General features: G+C 37.4%; 1 protein-coding gene across 2 annotated transcripts in view; it reads left to right on the forward strand.

Annotated features, from left to right (window-relative positions):
* The window catches only part of LOC119793391 (sodium/calcium exchanger 1-like), a 184765-nt gene that overhangs the window by 150926 nt on the left and 17607 nt on the right, over nt 1–16232 (forward strand). For both annotated transcript variants that reach the window (XM_038300557.1, XM_038300556.1), the window contains exon 7: nt 2486–2585. In XM_038300557.1, the coding sequence (XP_038156485.1) occupies nt 2486–2585 (100 nt within the window). The remainder of the gene's footprint in view (nt 1–2485; nt 2586–16232) is intronic.

Here is a 16232-nt window from a genome sequence, read left to right on the forward strand (position 1 = left end):
CTAGTTTGCTTATATCACAAATAGCGAATAAGCGGCCTTTTACAATTTAGCGTTGTTTTCATCAAGCAGAAGCTAAATGTTTTCAGGGAAGAGGTTCTTTTTGTCACAGATTTTGCTGAAGCATTAGTGTAGGTCAGAGATATGTGATGAGACATGCCACCTGTCCTGTAAACACCTGCCACTCTGTGATCACCACTTTACCCAGCTGAAGGAGAGCATTAACCTTCACCCCTCTGTTTGGCCTCAAACAGGGACTCCTGCACAGTGAAATGGCCTCTCTCTTTCCTTTGGGTAGAGAGAAACATCTCTAAAAAAGCATTAAGGAAAAATGACAAATAAGCAGTGTTTTGGCCGGAGGCTTGAAAAGCCAGTTTTAGAGACAATTTTAAAGCAAAACAGAGATTAAACAGTACTAAGTAAAATTTTCTGATCCCTGTGCATGTAGACATAATGTTAATGGAAAGCTCAGACTGAAATACAGTATATAGCCACTCCTGCACCTGCTGTGAAGCTATTTATGTTTTGTGTATTGAGACAAAATGAGAAACGCATCTTTTTTTTATTACAGTCAATGAGACAGTCATATTTCTTAGTTAAATTGTTACTGTCACAAATGCCCACATAATCTAACCAAAGGAAACTTCCAAATGCATTGGATGAACCGTTCTGCAAGTAGGAAATAGTTGCATAACATCTGTATGTCATTTCCTCAATTCTCCCACGCACTCTCTTAAGATGGGCTTGGATGTAATTACCGTCCACGTTACATTTTGTGTGCTCTAATGCATGTTCTTTTGCCGGTCGCTCCACCTACATGCTCACTTTAGGCAGACAATTAATAACTCCCAGTAATGGCTTGCTACTTGACAAGATCCAATACTTTGTCAAGAGCTCCAGTGCATGAAATTATACATCTGTGTGAATCTTTGTGAAACTAGATCCTATAGTTATCTAAAGTGGTGAGTGTTAGTGGGATGTAGAGCGTAATGGGGTCTGATATCAGATGGCAAAAAAGCAGAAGACATTTTGTGCAAATTTATAGTTAAATTAAGAGTTTATCTGAGGTTTAAATCCTATTTAAAAAGTACAATATTCATTTTATCCATTATGTTTAGCAACTGTTATTGATCCAGATGATAAAGAAAACCATTTGCTTGCAAATTATTTTTATCTAAATTATGTTGTTAAACCCTCAAATCTAAATCTGGGTAAGACTTGATCCTTGAAGATTTTATCTAAATCCAGACTGTGGAGGCAGTAAAGGTGTAGTATTTTACATATCCACCTTTACACTGATACACTGCCATAGTACTGGTACATATGTACAGTAAATTAGATAAAAACAGTAATCATTCAGAAAAGGGGAAGAGCTGATCTAAAAATCTAGCTATTTTGTAAATGGATAATTATTGAGAATACAAAAGAGTTCATATAGATGCACGTGCATATGTGTGTGTGTGTTTGTGTTGGAAGGAGGAGTTTAACAACAGCAGGGGGACCCTTTTTACATCCCTAAGCACCATTCAGCCCAATTAGCATCCTGTTTTTCTTCTGAAGTGAACCAAAAAGAAGGGCACAATTCCTACTGCTTCCTTTGATTAGAATGTGAGTGCATGCATTTGCTGAAGTGTTTGTGTTAACCTAATCTGACATGGTTCCTTCCTTTAACACTGGAATAATTGGCACCCAAATGTTAGAAAAAAAAACAGAAAAACAATGAAACAAAATAGCAGTGTAGATTACGATATTTGTAAAACTGTGAAAGGTGATTGTTTGAAGACAAATAAGATTAATTCTATTGTTTAATGAAGAAACCTTGTACACACTTCAGGTCCGTAAAGATGCTTAAAAGTTGAATAAAAGCATTTATGGTTAAAGAACCTCTTAAGACTCCTAATTCTTTTTACCAAAAAGTACACTGTGTTTTCAAAATAAAAACAAAAGAACAAACATAAAATGGGAAATGTTCTCTACTTTTTATAGAGTTTTTATAGCATCTGTTGGCAATGCAGGGCGAGGACGACAGAGCTGGGGTCTGAAGTGTTGAAGCAACAATCACAGGCTGAACTGCATCATAGAGAGACCCTCGCAACACTGGCATACTGTTATATTTGACCAAAACAGAAGGGGACTGATTTATCTGAACAAATTATTACAAACAAACAAAAAAAAACATCATGATGCTTTAAAAGGTAAAAAAGTTTCTCCGGAGTTTAAAAGGCTCAGTCCCCAAAATGAATACTCAATACTGGTAACCAGACCAGATGACAGGCCAGTCAACTACCTTTTATTCCATGATTTCAATTGCAATAAATTTCCATTAATTTACTTGCAATAATTCGTAACACTTGGACTGAAGAAACATAAAAAAGATTTGTCCTTTAGTTTGTGTTACCATGGAGCCGATACTTATCTCCTGAAACTGGTTTTGAAAAAATATATATCTTTTTAGATAAATAAGATTTTTTCTTTCTCTGTTTGACAGAATACGGTGGACAAGCTGATAAAGAAGACCAACTTAGCTCTGTTGGTAGGTACCAACAGCTGGAGAGACCAGTTTATTGAAGCCATCACTGTGAGTGCAGGTAAGGACAAAGCTCATATATCCAGCCCTAAAATTTATCTTGACACATTCAGCACTTTTTATTAAACAAATGTGTATGCATGTGGGTGTTCCTAACAGAGCATTTGCGTTTAATTGACTTTTAAGAGCAACAGCTGCAGTTTTAAACCTTCTGAGGCCTCTTATGTGCTATTCTCTATGCATGCAAATGACCAGCGCAACCTAAAAGCTCAGGAATATTATGCATGATGCAAAGAGGTGGAGTAATTTAATGCTTCCTATAGCTGGTTAAGTGTAGGTGTTTACATATATTGTGGACTGACTTTTAACTGATAAGCACTGACCAGATGGGATGTGATGCTAATCATGATAGCCCACGCTTGTGTGAATACCCTGACAACAGAACATTTACCAAGTATATTTCTACTATAATGGTTTTGATTTTAAAAGATTAAATAAATGCAGATAGATTCATAAATTATGTCCTGCAGTTCACAGAGATCCCTTAAGCTTCCCCTGTAGAAGCCTAAAACACCACCAGAAAGATAATTAAAGGTCAGGTTATCCCAAGATTTAGGTGTGTGCATTGTTGAACTGCCTTTTTCCAACACAGCCCAGGATGTTAGCATTACAGGTTCCAAAAAAATGTATTCCATTGCATAAAATCTTCATAGTTTGATATGAGATCAGTCCAGGGTTCTGCTAATGTTTTAATGTGTTTAGCTCACACCCTGACACGAAATTGAACTGTTCATCAAAAATAAACAGCATTACTTACAAAGGCTTTGTGTTACTTCCTCCTTCTGGGTATTAGCATTTTCAGCTTCAGATTCCTTGGTTGTTTTTCACTTGGAAGCTATGTATCTTCATGAAAGGTTAAAATGTTTTATAAAAAAATATCTTTAAGATAGTTTTAACTCAATTAAATTTTGAATGATGCACATATGATTTATTTGGTTTTAATCTCCATTTAAAACTATAGGTTGTTTCTATGATATGTAGGGCTGGGTAAAAAAATCGATTTAATGGATTTTGGATTTATAGTGACACGCATGACGTTCACATTTAAATGAGCAGGGGTGTGCAAATGCAAACCCAAGTAACACAACCCTCAGCATGCTGTCCCAACTGAAGTCTGATGTCTGGAACGATTTTGGATTTAAAACAGCTAAAGATAATATCGTGGATATGGGACATTAAGGTGACTTCCCATTAGATTGATAATGAGTGGCGCCTCGCATCTCGTGCTACAGACCACCAAGATTACTTCAAGACAGGCAGCTGCAAATATAGCCAATAGGTTGACCGAAGACATTAACAAATGGGGGCTGACCAGCAAACACCCTGTAGTTGTTACAGACAATGTTGCAAATATGGTTTGTGCAGTGGAGATAATGCAGCTCATGCATGTCTGCTGTGTCACGTCTGCTTGCTCTTGTGAGGCTTCACTTTTTCACCTTTCACTAACAACTTTGCACTTTTGAGACAGGTTTTTTCACATCTCAAGTTGAAACTCAAGTTTGCAGTTTGTGTTTAATATGACAGGAAGGGGCAGACATTTTGATTACAGCTCCGGACATCCAAACCGCACCTGGAGTACAGGATTACAGCTCATAATCAATGCGCTGTTTCTTATGGGCTTCAAACTTTAAGCCCATCAGTAATGGGTTAAAGGAGGGGGAAGTATTTAGTTTATATACTGCATGTCTCTCTATACACATAGGAAAAATTATTTTTGCTCAGAGCAGAGGTTGAGATCACAAACCTAAAGCTGTGAATAAGCTGTGAATTCAAAGGTTACAAACTAACTGTATGGAAGAGCAAGGGGCTAGAAACAAATGGATTAAAATCAGTAGCTGTATCATGTGAATTGATGAAAACCTTGAGTATCAAAGGTGCCTCTGCAACAGGAAAAAAATCTCTGACCACTTAAGGCTTCATGAACCTCAGCTGTAGTTAAGAATAATTGTACATGTCAAGTCTCAAACTGAGTGCTACACTGTGATCCAAAATTATCCAGGTTATTATAACTTTGGAGCATATACATCTTTCCTGTTACTCACTCTTAAGAGAGTATTTTGTTTGACCACCAGTGCGACTCTAGGACAATTACTGCAGCTCTTGCATTTAGAAAAATGCCCTACCATTTTTTTTCTACTTTTTTGGAATTTTTACCCAGTCAAATGCAGGAATTAATTTCAGTTTGTGGGACACTGAGACAGAAGTAAAGAACGTGGCACAGTCCTTCACACATCAGGATTTAAAGGCTTCTCACTAGTGAGAGTTCCTGCAAAGCCAGGCTTTAAGAAATCTGTTTGTTGCTGAAATGCATATGCAGCCTGAAATGAAATTTAATCAAACTATCCCTATCTATTGCGTTTTGGCCCTCTGTTCCTCGAACTACTTGAGAAGGTGCACTATGTAGAAAGTTCAAACAAATGGCTAAGATGGTTGTCGGAGCTGCCATAACTCCCATAGTCTCTGCATGTAACCCATCTCACTGGGGACGCTTGTATAGTAGCATTTCATCAGTTCAAAGTTTTCTGCTCTAGTCCATATATGTCTTGTTCCAGTAGCCAATTTGTCATCAAGTTGCCCTGGTTCCCTAGCAACTGACGCGGACCTTGTTAACCCGGGCAACATCCGAGCCGGTATGGCTCTTGTATTTGCGGTTTCACTCATGCCTGAGGTAGGCCACTAAGCACTAAGGACCTTGCCTAAGGGTCCACCTGGATGTCGGGAATGCCGGGAATCAAACGAATCACGGTCACCTGTACCGTGGGTTTGATTATATATATTAAATATATATATATATATAACACTTCTAAACTTGTGCAATGCACCTTTAAAGCCTAGTTTCTTTCTTTGAGGTTTAGTTCCAAGTTGGTTTTTATTCACAGCACGCATTCCTTTTAGCCTCCAAATAATTTGTATTTGTATCTGCTGCTGTTGTGCAAAGATTAATTGTAAGATAAAGAAAGATTAGCTATTGCTCCTCGTGATAATACAGCTCTCTATGTTTACAGGCTTGTTATTATTTACCCAAGAAAATCTGCAGTGTCCTGATCTTCGGTTTAAACTCTGCAAATATATCAAAGGTTATACCTAAAAAACTGTACAATGAGAGGGCAATGAGAGAGCAAAGAGAAAATAAATAGCTTTGCAGTCTGAATATGATTCAAATACAGTAACAGAGTTAAGTTAATAGTTGCTCTTGCTGTGTTCAGACCAGCTTATATGAAATCATTGTTTGAAAGGCTTAAATACTTAAGAGTCTGCAAATTACTTACTTCATCTGGGATGTTTGTGTGTGTTTGCTTTCTGCCTGCCTTTGTTGGAGAGCCGGACACATTAATAAAAAAGCCAGTCTTTGCTCCCTTATCTGAGATTAGCTTGTCTACAGGGATGGAGTACAGCTGTGTGGGTGGGGGTGGGGGGCTGCTTCCCCTTTAAAGATGTTTTTTATTAGACACAGTATTTGTGTTTTTCTGGCACCCATACAGCTGAGATTTATGAAAATATATTTACACAAAAACTGTACCAAAGTTGCTTAATTCCAAAGTTCTAACGCCTTTGGGGGAAACTCGACACACAAAACTCCTTTTTGTTCACAGCAAGCAAAGTGGAAAAACAACTAAAGGTGTGTGTGTGGGGGGTCCTTCTTTGTGGGCCTTTTAACATTACACTGCTGCAAAACATTGAATGCAAAGTTTTTGAGAATGAGAGCAGATTGGATGCTTGAAGATCAAACCAGCAGTTTACTTCCAGCTGTGAATCGACACAAAGCGAGCAGAGAAAGTGGAGAGGGAATAGAAGGGAGCTTGGAGAGCTGATGAGAGAAATCAGGGTCATGCTGTGTGGTAAAAGAGAAAGCAGGGAAATGTTTATGCCTCCATCTTTATGGAAATGTTGATGGCTAGTATATACTGTTAAGCAAAGTGCAATAAAAGTGTGCATAGCTGGAGATACAGGGCGGTGATCATTCAAAGTAGGATGTTTATTCTCTGATTATTTTAAGGGGAGACTGGTTTGATTTAGTGAACAGAAATAGTATCGGCTTGTTCATATCATCAATAAACCGTTACTATTTCTCTTCCTTTATGTATGAGAGAGCTCAAGGATTCATCGCTCCCCACATCTAAAACATAAATCAAGGATTGAGATGAAATAAAAAGGGAGAGATGTGGTGGTCAGAAAAGTCATGCCATCTCACCTCAACAAAGTTCACTGGAAGCATGGATGATTTAAGTACTATCTAGAGGAGTAATCCTAAGGATTAGAGAAAAGAAAGATTAAAATGAAATACATGTAAGATTGAGGCTAGGAAAATAAATTAGACAAAAATAAATGGCATAATTCTAGATTTTTAACTTTGACGAATGGTGATGCTTACCAAAAGTGAAAACAGATGGGAACAAGAACTAAAAAAGAAGAATGAAAGGCTCTGAATTATTCAAATAGAATAAGATTGAGGGAGGGGGGAAAAAGCAGCTTTTTCGTGCTTAAAGCAGTCAATGCAGGACAGTGCAACAACGAAAAGGCAAGACAGTTTATGAAATCAGATAAAACTGCTTCTCGTCACAGACATTTCTGTATGGTATAAATCTTGAATACACAGCATCATGTGTTAAGTATGATTTAAAGCTCCTTCCATTCACTCTTGCTATTAATCTCAAGTAGCAAACCCCTGTGCTTTAGCTAAATGTTATAAAATCTGATATCGTACAAGAATTATAAACAGAACTTTTTTTTTTCCGTCCATGTTGGACAAGTGAGTTCATTTTCCAAGGAATTCAGTTACTGTCCTTTGAGATGCCTTGGAAACGGTTACACAAGCCCAAATGTAGACATGATGTAACATGATGGATCATCCCTTCACATTCACGCTGCTGCTTCAAGGCTTTGAAGTCCAGAGCATCTTTCACTGATACTGTGCTGGATTTCATATCTACACAGATGAGCTTTGTCTAATCTCCTCTTTTTTCTCCTCCTTTTTACCTACAATATAATCTCTCATAGTCTTTCAGATGTTAGATGGAAATGAAGATAAGCCACTTTAAATATGCTTTTATCTTGACAGGACCAATTGACGCTTCTTATTCTCTAATCTGTGCTCCAATCTAGAGCTTCTGATTCAGTTTAGCCAAATTAAGCTACAGATTTCAACCTTTCAAAGCAGCTATGAGAATAAAACCTGACCTTAGGAAAGACCTTATCCTTAAGGATACTTCATCATGACATCTATTGTGCAACCCAAAATGACTTCAAAATATGTACTTTAAAGCAGTAAACCCGTATTTGGAAAGCTTTTAAGGCCCTCCAAGATGTCTGCAGGATTAGATGATGTACGTTTACAATTATTTTATTCATTTATTTTGTTTATTTTTGCTTCTTTTCATCAGCAATTCAGTTTTGGTTTAGTAGCTAGTTGAGATTATTACTAAGTTCACACAGCAGTGATGGACCAGAGGAGAGGTAGTAGGGATTGTTCTGTACAGTGCAGTAGGGCAGCTTTGGACAGAAACTAAAAAAAACTAAGTGTCTATTTAATACAAAAAGTTGAGTTTAGTTCTGTTTTAGGCTCTATTTGATGTCAACTTACCCTTAGCCATTTGTTTTACTTTCCCAGAATTTATATATTCATTTTTAAGGCTGGACAATAATTTCACATCAATATATATTATGAAATGGTTTGTATTTCTGTAAATATGATATGAAATTTCTGATATGTCATACATTGCAATGTTTTATGTCATGTTAACATGTCTTTTGTTAATTACAAGAGTTTCATAAACATGGCAACAAAATTTTCATAAGTTTATACAAGCTTCTATTGTGGGCCTTCTTGGCAATCTTTTGGGGCTTTTTTTTTATCGATTCTGATAACATACCTTATTGGCCAAATCGTTCAGCCCTAATTTATTTTGAATATAAACGAAAAATGACAGAAATTTAAAATAATATCAACACTATTTAAGTGCAAATGTCACCCTAAAGTAACTTGGAGAAAACAATTTTCTTTAATTATTTTTGTTTTTAGTTTCTCCACAAAAATAACATTTAGGTCATGTGATGCAGTAAATCTATTGCACGGAATTACCTCTTTAATATATCAAAGCAAAATTACCATAAAAGATATACATTAACTGAGGCAGTATTTGTTAAAAAACGCTAAATTGTATCAGATGGAGAATCTTCAGAATTCACCTTTCTCAGGTGAAAAAAATTGGGGATGGCTTGCAGTCTTTCAGAAAAAAGTTTGAATAGTGTTGTGTGCTGTTGCATTTATTCTTTTTTACTCGAAGATCCAAAATTTGAAGCAAATGGAAATGACCTCCTAACACAGCCGCCTGTGTGCATTTACTTATAAATTTTGCTTTTTTCTCAAGGCTTTTTGAGAGTTTTTACCATGCAGTAAACTTTCAATTCAAGAGAATATGTGCTGGACATTTTAGGTATTCTTGAGACCAATAGTGAACTTGCATTCAAAATGCTGGAAAACTGCCTTTACATACGGTAGCATGGTGACTGCAGCATCCACCTCTATGATAAAACAAAGTGGTGGCAGTATCATAATACACAGATTGTTTTGCTTAACACAGTAAGGGAAGTTCATAGGAGTAAAATAAAGGGTAACCCTATTAATAAACCTGAAAAAATAAAAATGCAATATATTTGAAAGCGAAGACTCGGCTACCAGTCTCTCTGACTCTGAGCATATTGGTGTACTGTAGCTCAGTCAATTTTAATTCAAATTCTAGCTGAGAATTGAGGGTAAAACTTAAAAACCCATCTTCCCAGATTTTTCCCATCCAAACTGACTTTCCAGTCTTGAGTTTGCCTTTTGACTTTGCTAATAAAAATGCACAAATAAAAGTTGGAGAAATAAATTATTAGACCTGCAGCCGTAATTGCAGCAAACAATAAATCCACACTTTACTTTCAGTTACCCTCTCATTTGCAACCCTTTTACTTCATTTCTTGTACCACTTCACCAACTCTCAAGGAATATATTGATTTTGTGGTTACAACATGACAAAATGTAAGCGTTAGTTTATTCAATTTCTTCCAGCTTTAAAGCTCTTCAAAGGAACCTGGTCATTGTTTTTGCATGAAAACACATACCAAAACAATTATTTTGTTGCATGTGGTATACAGCATGCATATACTCCTGAGGGTAACCCAGGAGCCTGAAATGTATTTTGCTTCAACGGCTCTGCTTTAAACATGACAGTAAAATTCTTAAAGAGTGAATGAAGGGATATTTTCCCCTAAATCTTTTTGCACTCAAACATTTATTGAACCAGATCTTGGTTTAAGGGTAACTTGAAACTTTATCGTAGTAATCGTTATATAAATGTAAGATTAGTTAAATGAAAGGTTCGTCTTGCAGTGACCGTTGGGAAGTAGTATGCTCTTATGGTTTTCATCAGTATTCATCGCCTTGAGCTTTCCTTAAGATTCATAGAAAAGTGACGTCACTGTAACATTTAATACATTGAACTAAATATCTGGCTCAAATGATTCCAGTAAATTTACACAGAGGCAGATCCTTAAGGCATTAATGTTTGGGTGTTTTCTGTTTAATTTACAATGCTGTATATTCTTTAGTTTTCACTGTTAAGGGTGTAATGACATTTGAAGCAACTGACCCAATGAGTTTATCTGCTGAAATATATATAAGTATTTAGTACTTTTCTTGTTTATTTAAGATGTTTTATTCTGGTTGAGTAGAATAATAGTTGCTCATCAGACTGACTCACAGCTTTCAAAAGCAAAAGCATTGAAGTGGCTTTTACAACCTTTGAATCATTTATCTGGCTCCATTTTAGTTAAATTCAACGAAAAAATATACAAAATGCAAATAGTTTTAATTGATACCTTAACTTATCTGCTAACGATGCTGTTTGCTTCTGTTCTAGAGTTTGTTAAAAGTGTTTAAGAGCTTTCTCAGATATTCATCAAGCTGGACTTTGCTGGATTCTGTCTAATGCAAAATCAAAAAGTATCTCTTAGTCTGAGGAAACATGAGCTCAATACCTCTGCTTTGAAAGGAGCTTTTGTTTTTGTGCAACAATTGAATTTCCCCCCAGAGCTAAGAAAATGATTTATCCACACAATTTATATTTTAAACCCAAAGAAGGAGTATCTGCAAATATTTCTGCATTGTGAAGGTGTTCTTTATTTTAAAAGGATAGTGAAGGATGTTTTTTTTCCAGGTGGATCATCAAAATAAGTGGTCCTCCTATAAGTCGATCATTCTGGAGATATGTTTAAGTAAGGCCGTCCTACTTGCTCGTCATCATTTTAACTTACCGTAGGTGAGTCTGACATGGTGGAAAAATTGCAAATGTTCTTCTGGAAAGTAAGCTAGTATGAGCGATGCAAACAGCTTTTAAACAGAGCGTGCATGAGGAGAAATGGGCGTTCCCTGTCAGGAGCAGGTACAGGGTTATGCATGTTCATTTTTTTTTTTTTTTTTTTTTTTTTTTTAAGTAGAGAGGGTGAGTGTTTTTAAGAATGTTCTGAAAATCCTCCACTATTCCTTTTAAGTGCTGTTGATTAAAAAAAATCTAAATTACTAGGGACGTCCTTCGAGTACATTAGATATTCTCTAATTATATGAAGAAAAAAATCTAGTTATATATGTGATCATGCTTAATTCAATGAAAAATGTTTCAGGATTATGCTAAGAAGTCCCATGAATGTCATTTAGAAGGTTTTTACAAAGTTAATTGCTAAAACAACAGATGTTGTCTGATCCAACTTTTAATGAAAGCATGTTTTTGATGGGGGGGATAATGATTTTGGTGGTTTTCCACAACATGATTATTTACATTAAGAACAGTATAGAAAGATGGGAGTTGAAGAGAAAAAATGGGACAAAATTTACGTAAATAAGACAATATCTAAGTCTAGTGCCCCAGATTTAAAGAAAAATATGGCAGTACATAACATTAATGATTCACCTATATATTATGTGTCTTAACACTTAAACAGGGAGACATTTAATAGCCACAGGCTATGATATTTTAAAAATATTTTCACACTTAAATTACAGTGGTGACATTCCCACTAATCTGCATCAAGAAATAACAATATAGGTACCTAGAGTGAGGCATAAACTCAGATTGGACAGGACTTTTACTCTAGCTGGTCCCATACTATGGAATGATTTACACCTCATATCAGACAGTCTTCCTTTTGAACATTTTTAAATTGCTTTTAAAGTCTCATCTTTTCACGTTAACACTAAAAACAAATTGGTCAGATATAGCCAAGCTGTTTGGCTATATAGCACGAGCCCAGCAGTATTTGATTTGACCCCAAAAGATGGCCTGGTCCATTATAACCAAACACACTGATTATAATTTTCTACCCAAATTATGGGTTGAATTAACTGCAAATTTGGATAAATTCAACCACACATATTTGTTAATAGCCTCTACACAAATGCTGGGTTGAATTAAAAAAAAAAACTCCTTGGTTGATTTAACTGCATAATTTCATATTTCTTCTACCCAAATGGGGTAAAAATGAACCAGTTTTAGATTGTTTCACCAGCTACATACATTTGTTTAGTTATGTTTTTAAGTACTCTATAATTTTCCAATACCTTAGTTATTTTTCTAACATATTACAGTACAATCATTCGGAAAATAAATTGCAGTTCATTACCCTTATGTATGAGACAATACAAGCTATATATGGTCATGCAAAGCATGGATTATGCAATAACAGGATACTCGAATCTTCACAAGGCTCCGCCTTCAAATTTATTTATCCTTAATACCCAGAATACAAAAAGGAAGCAGGCAAGTTATTCATGAAACACTTTAAATTAGTGTAATTAAAATAATGCAAAACAGTGTATAACAACTGAGAACAACAACAGGCCAAGTGTCAAACTGGTAATAAGCTGTACTTGAGGCTGTTACTGTAGCTCCACTGGCAGCAAGTATTCTAGTTTTAAAAAACTAGGAGCTATTCCGCCATGTTTGGACCATTCTTTGTTACTCTCTGTCTCTTTATTGATCTATCTCTGTGATTTTATTTCTGCTTTTGTGAAGCACTTCAGACATATCTATTTAATATTGTTGTTTTTTTTGTTACTTTGTTTTTCTTTATTTTGTTTTTTTTTTCCCTGGTCTTGCACTCAGACCATTCACAGTTATGTCTCCTATCTAGACACGTATAGAAGGTAAATGCTAGATGTTCTTATCTACCTCACATAAAACACACACACACACTACTGAACAGCAAAAGCAAATCATGCAATCCCACATTAAAGAAGTGTACTTTGATGTGGTTCAAATTTAAACTATTGGCATGTGGACTAAATACCTGATGGACAGTGTTGCTTAAACTAGAAACAAGATGAATTTTAAGCAAAAGAGCACAAAATATGTGCAAACAATTATGAATTAAAAGCTACCGTATTTTCACGACTATAAGGCGCACTTAAACGTCTTTTTTTTCCCCTCAAAATGTGCGGTGCGCCCTTTGGTGCGGTGCGCCCTATGTGTGTTGTAACTGCGACTTTTGAGACCACCTCATTGAGGAGATGATGAAAGAGTGGCTGAATGTAAGGAGACCAGGTGTTTTTTTTTTCCACTCATCACCATCGCTGTTAATATGTAACTCCATGCGTGCCCATCCCACAGCTGATGTGAAAAACATGGGGAAACAAATTAACCCTGTGCTCGCTGTTCAACCGCTCGACATAGGTGTGAACCGGACCCAGCAGGTGCAGCAGAAGCAGCGAGTTTACATGCAAAGTCAATGGTTGACGCGCGTATAGGCGCAGCAAAAGGTCCCGCAGCGCGTTTTGAGCAGCAGGCGCAGCGAGTCGGGAGCGTTTAAGCATCTGACGCACCGCCAACGCGCTGCTGCTGCTCGAGATGGAAAAATTGAAGTTTTGCTGCTGGACGCGCCGCATCAACCAATCAGAGAAGCTGATCTGGGAGCTGACAGCGAGACAGACACATCACTCTGATGACATATGATATTAACGCAAATGAAAAAGGCTGGATGGATGAGGAGATGATGAAAGCGTGGCTGAGGCAGGTGTATGTGAGGAGAACAGGTGTTTTTTTCCACGCATCATCATCGCAGTTAATCTGTGACTCCATGCGTGCCCATCTCACAGCTGATGAGAAAAACATGGTGAATCAAATGGACGCTGTGCTCACCGTTATCCCGGGAGGTCTGACAAAGCAACTTCAACCGCTCGACATCGGTGTGAACCGGCCGTTCAAAGTAAGGCTGCGAGCGGCGTGGGAGCGATGGATGGCCGACAGTTTCACGATAAGTGGAAGGCAGCGCCGGGCAATTAACGCCACCGTTTGCGGATGAATTGTAGATGCTTGGAATAACGTGTCTGCTGGCTTTGTTGTTCAAGCTTTCGCAAAAGCAGGCATTATTTCTGAGGAGCCGCCCGGCACGGAAAGTGACTCTGACAGCGAAGAAAGGGAAATTGGCATGTCTGATTTAGCGCAGCTGTTTAATTCAGAAACAGAGGATGATGACTTTGATGGGTTTGATTAATACTTTGTAATAAATACATTAATAAAGCACAATCATACTCAGTTTTGCTCCCGCTCTATTTTTCTACCTGAAAACGTAATTCAACAGCAGCCTCTGGGCGGGTCTCCTCCTCTTCACCGCGATGGCTGGCAGGTGTTTTTTCATCTAAATAATCTAAATCTTGCAGCTATATTTGCTGTGATCAGTGGGAATAAAGTAGTTTTAATATGTTTTTAAGTGAGAAAGTCCACCTGAAAACTTCATAATTGCAGTCAGTTCATCCAGATTATCTATTTCTGTCGGAGGCGCTCAGACCCCGACATACCAGCGGTGCACCGACAGTAGAAATCCCTTCATCAGCAGCCTCTAGGCCGGGTAGCCTCCAAGTTCACCGCGGCTGCTGGCAGGTGTTTTTCATCTAAATAATTTTAACTGCAGGCACCAGGATACCGGTAATAAAAGCGAACAAATTCCGTCGGCAGGTTTCAGGATTTTAAGTTAATTTAGGAGTGATCACAGCGCTGTGTCATCTGCGATGTGTCTGTCTCACGGCCAGCTGCCAGGTTTGATTAATAGTTTGTAATAAATACATGAATAAAGCACAGTCATACTTAGTTTTGTCCCCGCTGTATTTTTAAATACGCAGTAGAGCTATTTAAAGGTAGTAGAGGACATGTACCGGTATATAAAAAACGCGCCCTATAGTCCGGTGCGCCTTATGTGTGTGTTAAATACAGAAATGGGACACATAACTGAGAGTGCGCCTTTTAGTACGGTGCGCCTTATGGTCGTGAAAATACGGTATGCCCTCAAAACAGTAGTTTAATAAAACCTATTTTTAATATACAGTTTTTTTACATAAAAAGAAAGGAAGGCCGAAGTTTTGTTTACTGGGAGACTCTGGCAACAAGAATAGGGAACAATGGGAGAAGAGAAAAAAATCAATGGACAGGAAATCAAGGTGCTGAGGGGGACTGCTAGGATAAAGCATGAGGGGGAGAAGGTGAAAGAAGTCTAAAGATTAATGTCCAACCTCTTCTCACTCCACTGCCCACTAATTACTAAATCCACCTTATGTTGTTCAGTCAACTACTCCTCTATGTAGGTGTTTTATTTATGATAGTCTGTATTCACACTCAAGGGAAATGTAGGAAATGTGGCATTCAAAAAGAAAATAATGAAAGCAGTAAAATAAAGAGGACATGTCTTTGTAGCGCAGATGAAAGGATGACCTATGCTAATAAGGAAAATGACTACAAAGGCTAAAAAGAAATAGATCTCAATATGAGGATGATCCATTTAAATTTGTATCCCCCTTAACTTTCTTAAACCTTTTAACGTATAGCAGCACATCAGCGTGCATAAAACTAAATGAGAGAATTATATTTAATTATCTAATTTATTAATAAAATTCTGAAAAGTGTGGCATCCATGTATTTTCAGCCCATTCTTTGCACAGTAACTTCAGCTTGTCAGATTGGATGCAGAGCTCCTGTAAGCCTTGTTCTTCCAAGTCGTGCCACAAATTTGTTCAAGGGTTTTTTGCACATGAACATGCTTTGATCTAAACAGGCATGCCCAAAGTCGGCTCTCGAGCACCGTTATCCTGCAGGGTTAAGAGGTTTCCCTGCTCCAGCACAGCTGTTTTTCATTGATAGCTCAATAACAGGCTTTTGCTGAGCTGCAGTCATCGGAATCAGTTGTGCTAAAGCCGTGAAACCTCTAAAACCTGCAGGACAGCGGCCCTCAAGGACTGACTTTAGGCATCCCACTCCAAACCATTCTAGTCCTACCTCACACCCCATTGTTAAATCTGTCAATAATAGCACCTATATTCAACTTCCTTTGCTCTCCACGTTATTACTGACCAACTCCCCAGTGCCTGATAAATGAAACACATGCAGTGTGATTCTGCCACAAAACGGGTTTCTTCATTAGGAATATTGCAATGAAGGTTCAGGCTAATTTTCTGCATGTGTTTTGCATGAAGTCCACAAATCTCAGCTGCACAGAAGACCTTGATGCTGTGTCCCTTCGATGAGTTAAGAAAAAGTGCAAACATGAGTTCCAGTGGCCTTCATTTCAACGACGACTTATTTTGTCACTCTTTTAACGGTGAGGAGATAAAAGTTTCCCCCTGGAC

Source organism: Cyprinodon tularosa, unplaced genomic scaffold, assembly GCF_016077235.1.
Source record: "Cyprinodon tularosa strain WSP-4 unplaced genomic scaffold, ASM1607723v1 ctg450, whole genome shotgun sequence".
In the NCBI taxonomy this organism is placed as follows: domain Eukaryota; kingdom Metazoa; phylum Chordata; class Actinopteri; order Cyprinodontiformes; family Cyprinodontidae; genus Cyprinodon; species Cyprinodon tularosa.